The sequence below is a fragment of the Colius striatus genome, chromosome 10, assembly GCF_028858725.1.
Source record: "Colius striatus isolate bColStr4 chromosome 10, bColStr4.1.hap1, whole genome shotgun sequence".
In the NCBI taxonomy this organism is placed as follows: Eukaryota; Metazoa; Chordata; class Aves; order Coliiformes; family Coliidae; genus Colius; species Colius striatus.
Window position 1 is genome coordinate 29,526,232 of NC_084768.1, and position 17,394 is coordinate 29,543,625.

General features: G+C 52.0%; 2 protein-coding genes across 3 annotated transcripts in view; both read left to right on the forward strand.

Annotated features, from left to right (window-relative positions):
- The window catches only part of PIK3R3 (phosphoinositide-3-kinase regulatory subunit 3), a 74,551-nt gene extending 69,704 nt beyond the window's left edge, over nucleotides 1-4,847 (forward strand). For both annotated transcript variants that reach the window (XM_062003293.1, XM_010204683.2), the window contains one exon: nucleotides 90-4,847. In XM_062003293.1, coding sequence (XP_061859277.1) covers nucleotides 90-291 — 202 coding nt within the window. In that variant the 3' untranslated portion in view covers nucleotides 292-4,847. The remainder of the gene's footprint in view (nucleotides 1-89) is intronic.
- PRDX1 (peroxiredoxin 1) overlaps nucleotides 1-17,394 on the forward strand; it is a 354,386-nt gene that overhangs the window by 14,210 nt on the left and 322,782 nt on the right. The window lies entirely within an intron of this gene.

The window sequence follows — 17,394 nt, forward strand, 5'->3', positions numbered from 1 at the left end:
GCTGGCAGGATTGCTGCATTAGCTGTTAATAGACTGTCACTTTAGGTTTGTCCCTAGATGTTCAACTCTCCTGTTTCCTTTCTTTGCAGAGCTGATGGAGAAGTGAAACACTGTGTGATCTACAGCACTCCAAGAGGTTACGGGTTTGCAGAGCCCTATAACCTGTACAGCACGCTCAAGGATTTGGTTCTTCATTACCAGCAAACATCCCTGGTCCAACACAACGATTCCCTAAATGTCAGGCTTGCCTATCCTGTCTACGCACAGATGCCCCCCTCTCTCTGCAGATAAATTTTGGGCAGGAAGAAAGTGGTGGCTGTCTTGGATTCTTTTCTACAGTTTTTATTAGAACTCGGAGGGCATTCTTTCTCCTTAGACTGCTTGTTTTGCACAAGAAGTGATTCTGTGAATGTGAATCAAAAAGAGGCCTAGCAGCAACAAGACGACAACTTGGGTGTAGGTGTCCTGGTGCTACCTTAAAAGCTCAGCTCTGCTTTTACACTGATACTTTTGTTTCCTTATGAGGGGAATAAACACAAGGCATAGAAAGATACTGGAAGCAAAACATGGTTTCATGGAGATAACTTTTTTTGCCAGGCACCTTCAGTGGAACTTCTAATTGGATTTTTGTTTTCTCTTGTTCTCGTAGAGACAATTTGAAGCCTCTGTTTGAGGCATCAGCAATGTCTTTCAGTCTTAAACTCCCAAGAAACTAGGGGGGAAACTCTACCACAGCAATTCTTCTCTGTTCATTTTAGCAGCTTCACTGCGACTCAGCCGAACTTCCAAAAGAGAGCTTGTCTTGAGGTAGCATGGAATTTGGTGAGAGAAGACCAAAGGAATTATGGGAAAGCTTCAGGTTTTTATTTAAATGGGAAAAAAAAAATAATGCTTGTAAAGAAAAGTTGCTTTATATTTTTTGCCAACAGTAACAAAGTTTTGGTTCCAAGGGCACTACAGGTCTTCACTCAAAGGAAACGTTTATAACCAAATTGAACACACCAAGACTTTGTTGGTTGCTAGATGGAGCACTTCTGGGGAAGGTTGCATTAGCATCCACACATACTTTCTACACCAAAACTTGAAACAAATAAAAGGAAAAGCTAAACATTGTGTGGCTTCGAAACACTAAATTTGTCTGATCTGATGTAATTGCTGACTCTCTTCTTCCTTCACTCCCCTTCCTCCCGTTCCTCAGCTTGGGATTCTGTGTTCAGTTTCTAACAATACTGTGCTTCAGAATGTAAACTCCAAGGAAGCTTGCACTCACCTGTTGCACTTCTCTTGCTGAACAATGGCAGGCTCTTGTGTTTTGGTATGTAGGAGGTAGGTGTGACTGAATGCTTCCTGCTGGCTTATTGTACCAGCTTCCCTCGCCAGGTGTGGCCGCGTCCCCTCGTGTAGAAGAGAGCATGGGAACTGCAGAGCTCCCCTGATTTGTTCTTTGCAAGCTATAGGCTCTGAACTCCCACACCACTGCACCCAAGGGAGGTTTTTACACTGGCAAAATCTGAATTCCCTTGGAGTCATTTGGATGTGATGCAAAACTCAGGAAGGGAAGGGAGCTGTACTCCTCACTTACTGAATGTCAGGTGCCATCCTTTGGCAAGGGCTGGAGTGGGTAGTCGTGGGCTTTGTCAAGTTTAGCCAATCAGTCCCTTCCTGGAAATGATACAAAGCAGCTTATTGCCATTCCTTCAGCTTCTAAGATGAAAAAGAGCTAAGTTTGGCAAACTGAACCGCTTGGCATCAAAGCACAACTGGCAAAGTGATTGTTCAGTGTGCAACCTTGAAGGACGACTTTTGTTCTGTTACTGGAAGCAGTTCCCTTGCAATGCCCCCATTGTGCAGGGCAGGAAGCAGACGGTCTGCAGGGCTGAGAATGCTCTAGACCTGTTTCTGACCCTGGGGCTGATTTCCTGTTCAAATGGTTTGGGTTTTTTCCCTATGATTCCTAGGCAGTAGTGCTAAGCTTGTTCATGTTTTGTGTTTACACTAGAAGAATTATTTTGCTGAATGTCCTGAATGTGTAGGCAGGGAAGTGACAAGGCTGGAGCAGCCTTTGCAGGAAGGAGAGGCTGGTTGCCTGGCCTGCCTGAGAGATGGTTTATTTTGCACTAATGACCCTGATGCATCCCAGGCACTTTACAATCAGTCAGAGCATGATCTTCGGGCAAAGAGTTCTGTAGATACCGCTTGTCTAATTAAATGCAACACTGCAAAAGTGAGTGAGAGGAGAAGAAAATTCATGCAAGTTGCTATATCAGCGACCCACATTTGCTCCTGGGTCCCTTCTCTCCCACTTCCCCAGGAAAGGGAAAAATGAGACATAGCCTTTGCTCTTAATGGACATGGAAAACGTTCTTTTAAAGAAACTTGCCCTGTCTCTGGGATAATTTGAAGTTCTAATCTGGGAGCTGTAATACTGTCATTTTCACCTCTCTTGTGCATTTAGTGTTTGCTTGGTGCTGGGATGAGCCCAAAGGAGGGTAATGAGTTGAAAGGCACAAGTGATAGCCAGGTGCCTCATGCCTCTGGAAAAATCTGTGCAAGAGGAGGGTCTGATTGTCTTTTCTGCACTTGCCATCTCGCTGGGCTCTCATTTGCAATGTTAACAGCTGAGGCTGCTGAGGCTTGTATTTCTGATCCCCGTGTTTTTTGATGGAGACAACCTGACTGAAGAGTTTCACATCTGCCCTGGTTTTAGGTAGGGCTGAGTTTTGTTTCAAACAAGCGCAGGTCTGCTTTCAGGCTCATAAATCCTGGCACACCCTCCAGCACTGACAGCAGCGGGGTAGCAGAGCAGGGCTGTGTGAAGGCTCCCTGCACTGGAATCTGACTAATCCTGTGAGGTCTTGGTGCAGGCCCCGGCCCTGGCTCTGCCAAGGTAAATACAGTGTAATTCCACTGGCGTCCGTGAAGGTAGCTTGGCTTTGCAGTGGTGTGAGCAGTTGGGATTCTGGCCTCTTGCTCTCCGAGATCTCTTTGCTGATCACAGCTGATGTATTTGCTGTGAGTGATGTGCTGGGAGCCAATAAGCCATCTTGAAGCATTCTGTGAAATCCCAAAGCTTCTGAGCAGGGCTGTGGGCAGACTAAAGCCCACGTTCCTTGTGTTGGGCTCCCTTTCCCTCAGCAGTCTCTCCAAGGCTGTGCTCCGCCATCATCTCTCTCTGTGGTTGGTTTAGGCACCTGCAGTCCCAGCTGCTGTGATTGTTCCTGGTGCCATTGCACAGACACTGGCATGGTGTGATCCACAGGACAAGGGCACGGTCCTGCTGCTCAGCCTAGTTCTGTTTGCTCAGTGAGAGCTCAGTGAGTTAAGACCTGTGAGAAACACTGCAGCTTCCAGGAGCTGCTCTGCACTGAGAAACCAGAAACGGGCCGGTGAGGTGCAGGATTCCACCCTGGCACGAAAAGCAGCTGGTGAGCCTAAAACAAACACAGGGAATGTGAACGTAAAGGCACACCAAAGGAACCCCAGTTCTCTCAGAACAGCAAAGATGTGAGGAGGTTTTGGATTCAAGAGTCAAAACATTGGGAGGACAGGGGGAAACGGTGTGGCTGTTGTTGCAGCCGTCTGTTGGCAGCCTGCGGTTAGAGGAGCACCCAGCTCCTTCACCCGTGTTGTATTCAACATCTATGTAGAGTTCAACAACTTTTGCACAGTGTTAAAGGGGAAGGGGAGGGATGCTGAAACTCAAATATGCACAGTTTCTTCTAATCTGTTTGGAAGTATATTTGCAGGGATCAGGGGTGGTTCAGTGTTTCATGTTCGTGTGGGTGGAAACGAGGTCTGCTTCCACAGTTGCCATTCGGCCCCTCGCCTCAGCCTCCCGTGCCATGGGGTTGGAGTTAGTGAGCTCACAGTCTTTTCCCACTAGATTCCTTATTGATTGCAAGTAATCTTAGAATGGGCAGAGCCAGCCTGCAAGCAGAGGGATGTCCCAACAGACTCTGGTATGAGGAGCAGTAATATGTGATCAACCACCTTCTGAGACTGGGGTGCTCTAGATTTGGGGGTTGTGATTTGGGTTCAGTTCTCATCAGCGGTGGAATGAGTCACTGCTTTGCACTGTTGGGAGTTGCAATCCAGACTTGTATCCAGTACAGCCCTCTGTCGTATGCCAAAAAGTAAATGCTCTTTCCACGCTCATCTCTCTTGATGGTCAAGGAGTTTTCCATTGAATGTGGTGGGCCTGATTCTTTTCTCACTGACATTAGTGTAAACAAGACTTCCACAACCAAAGCCATTCCCAGGGAAAGAGCTTGTATTTAATCATAGCTGAAGTCATGACAGGGGAAAAAAAAATCACAGGTTATCCTTTGTGAAGGCAGGTGACTGTAATGAGGACTGTGGAAGCGAATGTTGACAGGTGGTGCTGTTTTGGTGAGGACAGGGAAAGAGGAGGGTCCTGGTTGCCTCAAATCCTGGGCTCTCTGCAGGCTTGGGTGGCCCTGGGGCCGTAACAACCCTATAGCTGTTTAAAACAGCAGAATTGCTTTAGGAGTGTCCCACCTTCCATTTGGAAAAGCCCCTTATTTGGTACTTGAACAATCTCCTTTCTGAATTTGAATGTCTGTTTATTTTCCTTTTAATTTTCGTTACAGTAACAGGGAATAAAAAGCTGCAATGTCAGAGTCCTGTATGCTTGCTGCATTGTGCAGACACCAAACAGGTACTGCTCGTGGATGGGGAGAGGGGAGAGAGGTGCAAAACGCAGCGCTGGGCTGGCTTGGGGCTTGTTTTCTTCAGAGCATGTTTAAAATCAGATTTGATGAAGTGCAGTTTCCTTATGTTGATATGCAACCTCAGCAGGGTCAAAATAACACTCCCAAAGAACAAAGATGCTGGAGGGAGGGAGGGAGGGGGTGTTAGGCTTCCTCAGATTCAGTGTGGCCAGTGCATTGTTTAACAAAGAGGAAGGGTCAGCATCCCAAAGCATCCCTCTGGTTGTAGTTCCATGAAGCAGCAGGCTGTGAACCAGGAGCTCCACCTTGACCCACAGCAGAAAGAGGAGATACCAGAGCAGGCCCTTTCCTTGGATTTATCAGTTGTACCCTCCCTAAATGTGCATGCAAGGAGACAGTCAGGAAACGAATAGAACACAAGGAGCTGCTCTTCTTTCTATGTTGCTGATCCCTTCTTTTCCCTTGGCCAGGAGAGGGGAAGTTAGTAGCCCAAATAAAGGCGGGTCTGTTGGTGAAGCAGCTCAGCGAGTGAAGTAGTGCCTGAGGAGTAGCTTTGGATGGGGTTAGATGGAATTGGTCCAACATTTTTGGGAATCTTGCATCCTGTGTGCAGAAATACTTTCCACCAAACGGGAAGGAGAAAAAACCAAATCTCTCTTGAAATCTTTTCAGCTCCTTCCTCTGAGTTCATGGGGGGCAGATGGGGAGTGTCAACCTGTAGCTGTTTAGATGATGACAGTGCTCCAAGTGCTGGTGTTTTGAGCTGGCTCTGTACAGTTATAGCAGGATTGGCTTTTTTTCCTGTATTGCTATTGGCAGAGGCTCACTGTATTTATGACTAAAACTCATCAGAAGCAAGAAATGGGCCCTTATTGCTAGAAAAAACAAACCCACCTCGTTGATGGACCTGCCTTAGAGAAAGCAGCTTTAATTTGGTGTGCCCCACAACTCCCCTTCCCCAGGATCCTTTCTGTGAGCTCGGCTTTGGCAGATGAGAGGGAGACGTTTCCCCACTCCAGCTATACCCAGGCGCTTTCCCAGGGCTCGTAGTGAGGAGCTGGGGAGCACTGGACAAAGGATTGCATCCAAAGCCACAAAACAATAAAAGCCTCCAAGGGTGAGTTGAAGTTTAAATCCCCCAGCCTCAGTGTTGTTGCTTCAGGTGAGGTGTAGGATGCTGGGGCCAGCCGGGCTGTCCCCAGGCCTGCGCTGGCCAGTCAGGGTCAGCCAACTGGTTGGGGTTGGTGGTCTGTTTTGTTTTCGTGAGTGATTTCTACACCCAGCAAAGAAAAGTGTGAGGAAACCTGTTAATTTTGTATATCTGGCTGTTTATTGCACCACGGGATTGTGATGGTCTGCATCATCTGTGTGTGTGTGTGCGTGTGTGTGTGTGCGTGTGTGTGTATATGTACTGTATGTATATAGCTATATGTAAGATATACTCCTGTACACATTGATATGCATTAACTGTGAGCAGCACTGCCCCTTCAAAACAAAGCAGAATTCACCCTTAGCACGTTCTGCCCCGTGTTGGGGCAGAACTGAGTTTGATTTTGTCAGATGAAAAGGGGTTTCTTGTGTTCATCTCGCGTCCGTGCTTCTGAAACGCTGAGCTCTGGGTTTCCTTGTGGGGGAGGTTACAACTTTCTCTGTAACCCACATCGAATCAGGGTGTTCATCCTCACTCTGGGACAAAGCATTCCCCTTTGTTCTGAGGAAAGGTTTAGCAGGAGAAACCTTTGCAGCCTCCCCCCCCCCCAAAATGCAGAGCCTGTGTGCAGTGGGTGCTGTTGGTACGTGTCCCTTTGTGAGTGGACTCGTTGTGTCAGGTGTGGTTCAATGTAAAGCATGAGTGGGTGTTTGACCTTGTATCGAGGGCTGAAATTACAGCACACTCCTTTGTACAACCTTCTCAGTAATGGTCCTGCTTTTCTTTGACTTCTCTTTTCTTTAAGGGGAAACTGCATCTGTTAAGGATCTGCTTCTCCAGGAGCTATCCCATTGTTTTGTTTTCCAGATGAATTCCAGCATGTAACTTTGGTACTCTTGTTTGTTATTTGTGTAAAAACCTGTTCTTCTGTCGTTTATGGTGTAGTTTGGGGGGGGTGGGGGGTGGGGGGGGGACCACAAGGGGGGGAAAAAAAAGACAAAAAAAAAAGGAATTCATGTAGTTTAAACTTTTAAAGAAAAGAAACAAAACTGCTTCATAAGGAAACCAATTGTATGTTAGTGTTTTCAGACAAGTCATCCTGTAGTTTCTAGCTCAGTAATGCAACACTGTACTTGTCAGCGGGTGTGTTACAGTTTTGCTGTATTTTCTTTTACTAGATGGTTGGGCTTTTAAAAACCCAGACACTAATGCATCCTGGGCCTACTTGCTCTAGATCAAAACTATTTAAACAAAAAGAAATGCAATAAAAAGATTGCAATAAAGCACATGGACGTGTAATGTTTGAGAAGGATGTACTGACAGCTGTTTCTAATAAATTCAGAACTGCAGAGCGCTCGGGCTGTCGTGGTGTTTGCTGTGTTTGTCTCTCCTGGCCAAGACTGGGAGCATCATCTTTAAAGAAAAGGATTTGCTCTGGGCTGGAGCTGAAGCAGACGGGCCCCAAAACCCTCTGGAGGCTGAGCTGAGGGAGGGATACGTGCAGCATACGTGCTCCTTCATGGAGCCTTTCCTCTAGGCCTTTTGCAGTGTCTTTCTTTAGAGAGAGTGGGAGCCATCAGCACTGTCCTCGATGCCTCCTTGCTTCCTCCAAACTAGGTTAGCAAACATCAACAGATGCAGCTGGGGGGTGCTGGGGAGGAGGGTTTGAACCCAGCTCAGCTGGATCACCTCCCCCAAATCCTCCATTCTGCAGGAGTTTTGGAAATCACCATTTGTTTTCTCAATTCCTTTGTGAGCTTTTCCCTTTCAGGTGCTTGCAGGAGGGGCCCAGCACGCTGAGGTACACAGAGGGGTACTGCTGAGCTCCAGGACCTGTGCAGGAGCAGCCTCTCATCCCCAGGCCCCAGGTACTGTGCCCCTGCAGCCCCAGAGCTCCGTGGGGTCAGGGGGTACTGCAGCAGACACCTCTCCATAAGCAGCTTTTGCATTTTCCATTTGAGGTCTTGGGAGCTGCTGGAGAGATGCCCAAGTGGCACAGGGCAGCAGCCGGCCAAAGGGCTTGAGCAGGCTTGAAGGGCAAAGCCGAGGGGCTTCACCTGTCAAACTGGGGGGGTTAGATGAGATGGCACTGCAGCACCCTCAGAAAATGAGGGCAGGGGCAGAACTGGTCTGTGCATGGCTCGGCTGGGCAGGGTTGCCAGTGACCCTGTGGTTCTGCAGCCCAATGAGTGGACATTTTTGCAGACAGCTGAGCAACGTTTTTCCCACCTGCTGAGTTGACCATTAAAAAAGAAAATGCTGTGCCAGCATTTTCTCACATTGCTGAGTAAGGCTTTTTGGCCACTGAGTCAGCATTCCCTCCATGGCTGAGCCACAGGCCCCTCTGTCAGCAGGAGAGCACCCAACAGGGCAGAAAAGCCCTTGGTCAGCATGCAGGAGGACAAGGAGCACCCCCATGGACCTTAAGGGCTTGCTCAGGTGCCTTATCTTCACACTCAGCAAGGAGAACACTCCATGTTAATGCATCCCAAGGCCTACTGTGTGCAGCCCTGCCTGCAAGGATGTGGCACAGCACTGTGGGGATGTGGCCAGCCTAGAAACATCATCTGGCAGCACCAGGAGCCACGGGGTGTCCATCACATCAGCACCCCTGGGCAGCCAAACGGGAGGAGAGCACAGGGGAAACATCAGCGAGAACGTGGGAGGATTCTGCACAGCACTCCATCTCTTTTTTGTTAGTATTATTTAACTTATTTCTTTTAAATAAAGGCTAATGAGCTAGAATTGCAGGAAAGATGTAAGGCACTAATCAGGGACTCATTTTTCAGGGCTTTGCCAGACAGTTCGTTTCGTTATGAAAACAAGAGAGCCGGAGCTGGCGTAGGAAATTTCCAAGCAGCCGTGCTGACTGGATGGAAAGAAAAACACTTCCCAGCTCAGATGTCTTCTCAGAGAGAGAGGGCAGATCCCTGGGATTTTTCCATCCTTGGCAATTCTGTGGAGCTTCCTGCAAGTCCCCTGGGTTCACTCCCCCAGTCATACATGGGACCCTTCCCGGGGGCAGACGATGGCCTGACACCACGGGGCAGGGGTCTGGGATGGATGGACAGATGCCCCTGGGATGCTTTCATGGGAGACTGATCAGGGAATCTGCCCTATGGTAAAAACAAACAAAAAAAGTCTGTTATAAACCCCCACACATCTCCAAAACCCTGCCCTCCCCAGCCAAAATCCCTCATCAGGGTTAGGATCGAAAGCCACGCACTTATTGCAGCAACCAAGCTTCTCCCCTCCTCCTCCTCCTCCTCCTTGGTTTCAGCTCTCAAAAGAGACTTTTTTCAGTCTAATAATTTAGTTTAATAGGCACCATGTGCAGGAGCAATGTAAGCACCAACTGTAGCTCAAAGTACCACAGGCACAGTCATAAATAAATGGCAGAGCAGATCAGATGGGCTGCGTGGAGCCTTGAGCTGCCCTGAGCTGCCCAAAGGGATGGAGGAGTTTCCCTGTGGAAACCATGAGGGACGTGGTGGCCAGTCCACTCCATCCAACTCTGAAGTGCATGACTGGTGCATGGGACCCTTCAGGCTCATCTGCTGTGAATAAAGGCAGCTGAGGATGGAAATGCAGTCAGGGTAGTTTCTTCTTACACCATGACCAGGGGCTGGGTGGGTGGAAAGGTGCCCAAGAAGGAGAGTGCAGTCTGCATACTCTGAGACTGCCCCAGGGATGCTCAACCTGGCAAAGCCCCAGGGAAACATGAGGAGGATGGAGGCATGTTCACCAGGGCCATGAGCCACAATTCATCCCAGCAAGATGTGAGATGCAGCATTTCCAGAGCATCAGGTCCAAGCTTGGAGCAAGAGCTGGCAGCTTTCAAGTAAATCAGCGGATTAGGCTTGGACACAGACCCAGAATCCCCATTGCATGGGAAATCACATCATCTCACTTGCAGAGTTTCATCCAAATTGGAAAAGGAGGTTAAAATACAAAATTTGACTCTGGAAGGTCAAAGTCCCCTTTGAAAGGGAGGGGGTAGGAAATACCCCAGCACACCAGGTTTGCACCACTGTGTGAGCCTTTCTCTACCGATACAGTTCAAACACCCAGGAAGGTTTAAAGGATGGAGGCTTCACCCTGACTGAGATAGACCAGTAGCTGCTGTTTTCTCCCTGAATCTTCACCAAAACGATACTTTCTGATGATAAAACTTTCTTCCTGGCAAATTCGGACTGGCTTTTGTGGAGGTGATGGATAAGGGGACAAGCTGCCAGGGTAACTTCTGCTCCCTGGGGCAGAGGACATGGTGGAGCAGGGAAGGAAAGGTGCAGAGCTGCAGCTCAGGCTGCTGCCCAGCCTTCTGCCCTCAAACCCACCCTCAGTGGTGCTGGTGGATCACAGCTATGACTGCTCCAGCCTGAACACTGGCTTGTGCAGCACAGAGCAAAGCCTGACTCCAGCTTCCTCACTCCCAGCTGGCTCGGCCTTGCTGCCTTGATGCAAGCCAGGGCAATCCAGAGCCATTCCCAGAAGAGGGATAAGGAGCAGGAAGAGGAGCATTAACTGTCACAGGGACCTGGAAGCAAGCAAAGGCATCCTGGGATGCCAGGAGGGCAACAGCCAGCACGTGCCCCTCCATCCCAAGGGTACTGCTCTCCCTGCTTGGGCTTCTAGAGAGATCCCTGGCTGCTTTTCGGGCTGCTGCCACAGATCTGTGCCCAGGTGAGGCACTCACTAGCCACAAGCCTGCTTCAAGCAGAATTGGTGCTGGAGTGTTTCCCAACCCTTTTCCCTTTCCTCTCACTTTCAAGGGAAGGGGTTGGACGGATGCGCTGGGAGCAGAGCCAGCCTGCCCACCCCGCGCAGGTGCTGTGCATGCTCCCGCCACCGCTCTGCCAAAGGAAACACAAACATCCTACCCAAAGAAAGCACTTTTCATCAGCAACACAGGTTCCCATTTTTGCAGAGGGCTGGCCTGTTCTGGGCAGCTTTCCCCACTGCACCGCCGGGCCGAGCAAGGGCCGGCCGAGCCTTCCGGGCTGGGCCTCGGCCAGAGCCACCCTTCCTGCCCCACGCTGGGCACACCAAACCCGCTCAGCGTCAGGGGTGTGGGGGAGCTGGGGGTATGGCACTCAGGGATGTGGGGTCAGGGGGATGGGGGAGCTTGGGGCTATGGCACTCAGGGATGTGGGCAGAGGGATAGGGGAGCTTGGGGCTATGGCACTCAGGGATGTGGGCAGAGGGAGAGGGGAGTTGGGGGTATGGCACTCAGGGATGTGGGCAGAGGGAGAGGGGAGTTGGGGGTATGGCACTCAGGGATGTGGGCAGAGGGAGAGGGGAGTTGGGGGTATGGCACTCAGGGATGTGGGCAGAGGGAGAGGGGAGTTGGGGGTATGGCACTCAGGGATGTGGGCAGAGGGAGAGGGGAGTTGGGGGTATGGCACTCAGGGATGTGGGGTCAGGGGGATGGGGGAGTTGGGGGTATGGCACTCAGGGATGTGGGCAGAGGGATAGGGGAGTTGGGGGTATGGCACTCAGGGATGTGGGGTCAGGGGGATGGGGGAGCTTGGGGCTATGGCACTCAGGGATGTGGGCAGAGGGATAGGGGAGTTGGGGCTATGGCACTCAGGGATGTGGGGTCAGGGGGATGAGGGAGCTTGGGGGTATGGCACTCAGGGATGTGGGGTCAGAGGGATAGGGGAGTTGGGGGTATGGCACTCAGGGATGTGGGGTCAGAGGGATAGGGGAGTTGGGGGTATGGCACTCAGGGATGTGGGGTCAGAGGGATAGGGGAGTTGGGGGTATGGCACTCAGGGATGTGGGGACAGAGGAATGGGGGAGTTGGGGGTATGGCACTCAGGGATGTGGGGTCAGGGGGATGGGGGAGCTTGGGGCTATGGCACTCAGGGATGTGGAGCCAGGACAGTAGGGGAGCTTGGGGATGTGACACTTGGGGATTCATATCTAAGGGGACATAGGGATGTAGGTTCAAGGGGATGTGGATACAGGAGGCTGTGGGACATGAGGATTTGGGACCCAAGAGATCTGAGGCATGGAGGATACAGGAACTGGAGGATGTGGGACAGGACTTCACTTCTCCTTACCTCTGTAAGGGGGACTTGGCCAAACTTGGGTTGTTCCCAATCCTGCACAGCCCCTGTACCCAGAAGCAGATGTTGAAGGGAAATTCCAGTTTCATGGAGTGATGGAGCTTCTGAAAGAGGCCAGGACAGCACAAAAAGGGTTTGTTAAAAAAAAAGTATATATAAAAATATCTAAAAGTACATAAAGAAAATACATACTACAGAAATGTGTCACTTTGGCCTGAAGTTTGGGAAGATGTGAGGGAGAGGACAGGAACTGGGGCAGAAGAGGGGGTGAGCAGGAACATAAGGGCACTTGGCCGCACATCACTCATGGAATAAATAGCTCTGGGTGTTTTATAGCTGCCCACAGCGGGGGTGGCTGGGTGGGGAGAGGAGCAGCAGCAGCTCCTCGCTCCGCTCCTCTGCGCCCATCAAAGCGCTGCCGCCCTCAGAGCCGCCCGGCCCCACGGGCCCCGGCACCTGCCCCGGCACAGCTGGCGTGGCCATGGGGCACAGGACTGAAGTCCACAGGGGCAAATGTGAGGCCGAGGTCCCAGGAACAAAGGGACCTTTCACAGCAGCAGCTTGCTCAAAGAAACCAGGGAATATTTCTGTGCGAGGGCTTCCAAACGGCACCAAGCTTTGATCCCGGGCACGGGGCGGGTTCTTGGGTTGGGGTTTTTTTTCCCTTTCCTTCTCTGTGTTGCTTTTAGGTTTTTTTCTCTTCCTACTTCAAAACATATATTTTGTGCTTATAATTTGTGGGAGAAACTTCTTTGCTGCTCTGGGAAGGAAATCTCTTGCTAGGAGCAAGGTGCAGGTGATGCACGGCCCCTTCACTGCCCCCTCCATGCAGAACGAGGCTTCAGCTGCCCTTTTGGGAGGGATTTTGGGTGCAATGCTACAACATGTGGCCCCTCTGAGGACACAGCACCCTTCCTTTGCACCCAAGAGCTCTTCCTGAGGGAGGGAAATCCCACCTCCTGGGGCTTACTGCAGGCACAGGTGTCATCAGCATCATCTTTGGCCTAGAAGTTGGTTTCTGAACCTGTCTGATAAATGCCAGACTCGCTCAGGGTGGGAAAGCCAAACAGTCCATACACTCACATGGCGTGGGGTGCACAGCACTCCCCTAAAGCAGGGCAGATAGATGGAGCCTCCCCTCCCTGCTGCCCACATCCCAAATATTTTTAGGCAGCAGGAAACGTGCCTTCACTGCTGACAGCCTCCAGTGCAGGGATGGGAGGAGACGTGGAGAAATGGAGTCAGACCTGCGAGGCCACCACTGCCCTGTGAGATGGTGCCAAGGAAATAAAACCACCCCTTCTCTTCCTCCTCCTCCTCCTCCTCCTCCTCTCAGCCCCACCAGCTGCCTTCTGACGGATGTTGCCTTTGGATGGGACCATCTTGCAGCCCAGCTGCCAAAAAAACACTGCGGCAAGGCCCATGTGCCTCTGGAATGTGTTGCTGGCTGTGTGCAAGGACACTGGTCAGTCCCTGAGCATCCTCAGCCCCATCCCCAAAGCCCTTCCCTCTTCTGACACTATTTGAGGCTCATCCCCTTCTCCCTGAGCAGCAAATGCCCCATCCAGCAAACAGACCTCAAAGGAGCAGCATCCTCCTCTACCCATGGGTGCAGAGTCAGGCCAGAAAGTCTCTAGTGTTCATCCCTTGGGCTGTACACAGACCCTGTCAGGGTAAGCCACTCCTGCAGCTTCACCTACCCCTGGCTGGAGTATCCCTGGAGGTCTGGAGCATCCCAGGGAGCAGAAATTGGGGCAGGATGGGCCAAATTGCTCTGAATTTGGGGCGCGCCTGCACACACGTCTGCAGGAAACACTTATTCAGACCAGAGAGGGGAAAGGCAGGAGGGACACGGAGGGACCGACACTCTGGGGCAGTCCCTGGCATCCCACTGAGGCTGGATTAGGGCCACAGTGGTGAGGATGCTCCCGTGGGCAGGGCTCAGGGGAGCTGCTGGGGCAGCCCTGTGACGCGGGCCCGGCTCAGTGGGATTAGCGAGCAGACGGACGTGACTGCGAGGCAGTCGCCTGGTGCTAATTACAGCAGGGATATATTTAGGCACTCGGTTATCCCCTGCCTTACGCTTATTTTTAGCTCCCAGGCTGCCACGCCGGGGTGGCACACGGGGAAGGGCATGGGTTTGGGGCAGGATGGGTTCATATCCAGCTGCTACCCGCTGTCCTGGCCCCTATGGGAACGGAATCTCTTTCCCCAATATCTACAAAGGAGGAAGATGCTTCATTTTTTACCCTAGAAAGGCAGAAAAGTAGGTTTCAGGGAGGAACAGGAGCATACTCACCCAGTCCCTGCCATGGATCCATCCACAAGCCTTTCACACTGCCATGACTCCCATATCCAGGGTTGAAAACAGCCCTTTTAGGCATCACTCAGCACAAAGTGTTGCCATATCCAGGGCAGAGGCAGCTCCCTCATTCTCAGAGGCCTGGCAGCAATGCCACTCATCCCCAGCCCTTCCCTTTGGCACCATTGTCAGGTGTGGAGCTGGGCTTCACTGGGGTTTAAATACATGAAAAACAGTGAAGCAAGAGAAGCTGGGATAGAGCCCAACACCCCCCAAGCCCTTGTGCCCTCCTGGGCCACAGCACCTACTTAGTCCCCATCATTCCCCCTTTGCTAATTCCTGCAAGTACTCTGGGATTTGATATTTTGGGGTTTGGAGCCTTTCCAATGTGAACTGTTGATCGAGTCACTGCTAAGCTTACCCTCCCACACCTCCTGGCTGCCTTGCTTCCCTGCTGGAGCAGAAGGTGAGGAAGTCAATCAAAAGAACAGGATAATTAAGGGCCCTGGGAGCTGAAATCCAGCTGAAAGCCAAGCTGCTCTGGCTGACCTCAGGGGAGGCTTCCCAGCAGCACACCCGAGGTTGTGCAGGAGGGTGTTTTAGGGGCAAGGCAGGCATCCAGGCAGGACTGCAGCCTGCAGCAGCTCTCGCTGAGCCTGCACACACAGGACTTCCCCATGTCCCCTCCAGACTCTCAGCTTCCCTCTGTTCATTTCTTTTTCCCCGGTGCGAGCAGCAAGTGCACCAGCATCAGTCCCCACAGCATCAGTCCTGGATGAGGCTGGGGGTGGGATCTGTTATGGGGCAGCACCCCAAAATGCAGCTGCAACTTCTGCCATGAGCTAAGCTAATATGACCCTATGGCTCATTCCCAGCTCCAAGCCTAGATGCTGCAATGGGATTCCTGGCCAGTGTGGAGCTGAGCAGCATCCAGGGGGTGGCCAAATTCCTCCTTAGGGAAGCCTGTCAAGTAAAGCCTCACCCAGAGCAGCAAGGCTGGACAGCTCAAACTATCACTCAATGCATTTTAACAGGGAAACCCCACCAAATGGATTCTTTCTTTAAACCGCTTGACTGCAGGTGCCCTGCACCCTGGAGCCCGAGAGCAGCCCGTGCAGTGCCACGGGCTGTCGTTGCCCGGGCTGCAGCTTGCCCCGGTTCCCCGCTGCCCATCAGAATTAGCCAGCCTGTTTGAGCAGGTTTACAATAATAATCAAATAACTCGTTCATTGACAGCATGTCAGGCTGAGAAGACCGACTGAGCCCTCGTTTGCTGATTGCTAATTAGCTTAACATTCCTAATCCCTCATTAGCGACTATGAAGTAAGCTCTGAAATATGAGGTCAGCCCTAATCAGCGTTTAAAATATAAAGCCCACTGGCACGGGATGGAGGTCGGGGAGAGGGGGGTAGCTGTGGGCCAGCCCCGAGGGCTCCCAGCATCAGGGGCTATGAGGCTGCTCAGGGAAGAGCCAGACATGCAGGGTTAAACTCTGTGGGGCCATGGGCACGTCACCCCACACTCAGTGCATGTCTCAGCTCCATGCTGGGAGCAGGAGGTGACATTTAGGGTGACAGCACATGAGAGGCCCCAGGTTCCCTCTCAAGTCCCATTCCTTGCTGTCACCCTCAGGACTTGCAGCAACCTTCTGCCACACTAAAACCTCTCACTTTGTCCCCTGCAACTGGGAAAGCCCCAGATGGACCATCTCAGTGAAGGGGACCCTCACTTCCCCGAGGACAGGCAGCAGGACAGACTGAGGAGCAATCAGTCACAGCAAATACTCTCAGCAATTAGCACCACAACTGCAGGGATGAGTCCCAGGGTGACACATGTGACTCCAGGCAAAAGCACACGCTGACCTGGCCCTGCTCCCCACTGTGTCAGAGGGACCGTGGGCCACCAACTGCCAGGGGCACAGCCACATGCCGGCCTCACGCTCCCACTGCCAGCCCCACAGGCTCTCCCCTAGCCCTAGGGCATTGGGCCCTGTAGCCTCCCTACAAAGCAAGGAGAAATCAGCACTCTGCAACCCAGTTCTCCTCTTAGCTGCACCCAGCACCTGGGCTGGGGTCCGAAATCACACCTCATGTTGCTCTTCTGCCAGCCTGGCTGTGAGGAAAGAGCCTGGGACAGTCTGATCCCACCTAAACCCATGTGAGGTCAGAGCTGTAAGCTCACTGGTGCATTGCACAGTTCACAGGGACAGCCCAAACCCTCCTGACCTCAGGTACATGCCCCTCATCCAGCCCCACCTGCTACAGGGCTCCCTCAGGGCAGAACTTCACCCAGCCCTCCCATTTGGTATGCTATAATAGTAATTATTATTACTATTATCATGATGGAAAGGCCTCAATAAAAGAGGGAAAAGGCTTGCAGAGATAAGCAGCCCCAATACCCCCCTCACAGCCAGCACTGCTGCTGCCCACGCCAGCTTTGGATGAGGCCAGGAGTCGCCCTTTTGTGCCTCTGACAGCGATTCCAGCTGCAGCCTCCACTCAGGGCTGGCTAACAGCAGCGGGCTGACCCCCTCAGATTGCACCAGCTTCCCCCCAAGTTCCCATCCTCCAGGAATTCCAGGTAAGCTGCTGCTGGGCTCTGCTCCCACCCTCTGACCCCGGGGGAAGGAGCCCCGTCTCGGTGCCAGCGTCAGTGGAGAGCGAAGCACACGGAGCTGCCCACGTGCGTGTGGTCATTCAGGGGGAAAATGGCCCTTTGCTGTGGCTTAATCCTCTGCAAGAATAAATTGGACTAAGAGCAATTCATTTCTGACTGAGGAACCTCTCTACAGGAGAGCTGCAGATTTTAAACTTAACCCTGATTAAATTCCAGCTAGTAAGCCTTTAAAAAAGAGAAGGGGGGGGGAAAAAAGGATATTCGCGTGAAGATGTGATTTGAAACGCTCTCGTTGCCACGTCTCTGCTTGTCCCCACGGAGCAGGACCAAAGCGATGCCCCCGATGGAGGGTGATGCTCTGTGCAGCAGCCGGGGGAGCTGCGAGCTTCGCCGTGTCAGAAAAGGGCCGTTTTGTCCAGCACTGCAGCTGGAGCAGCGTCCTTTCATCGTGCCGTGCCGAGCCGAGCCGAGCCCCGTGCGGCAGCGATGACGCCGGGCGGCGCGGGCAGGGGCTGCGGGCAGAGGCTGCGGGCAGGGGCTGCGGGCAGGGGCTGCGGGCAGGGG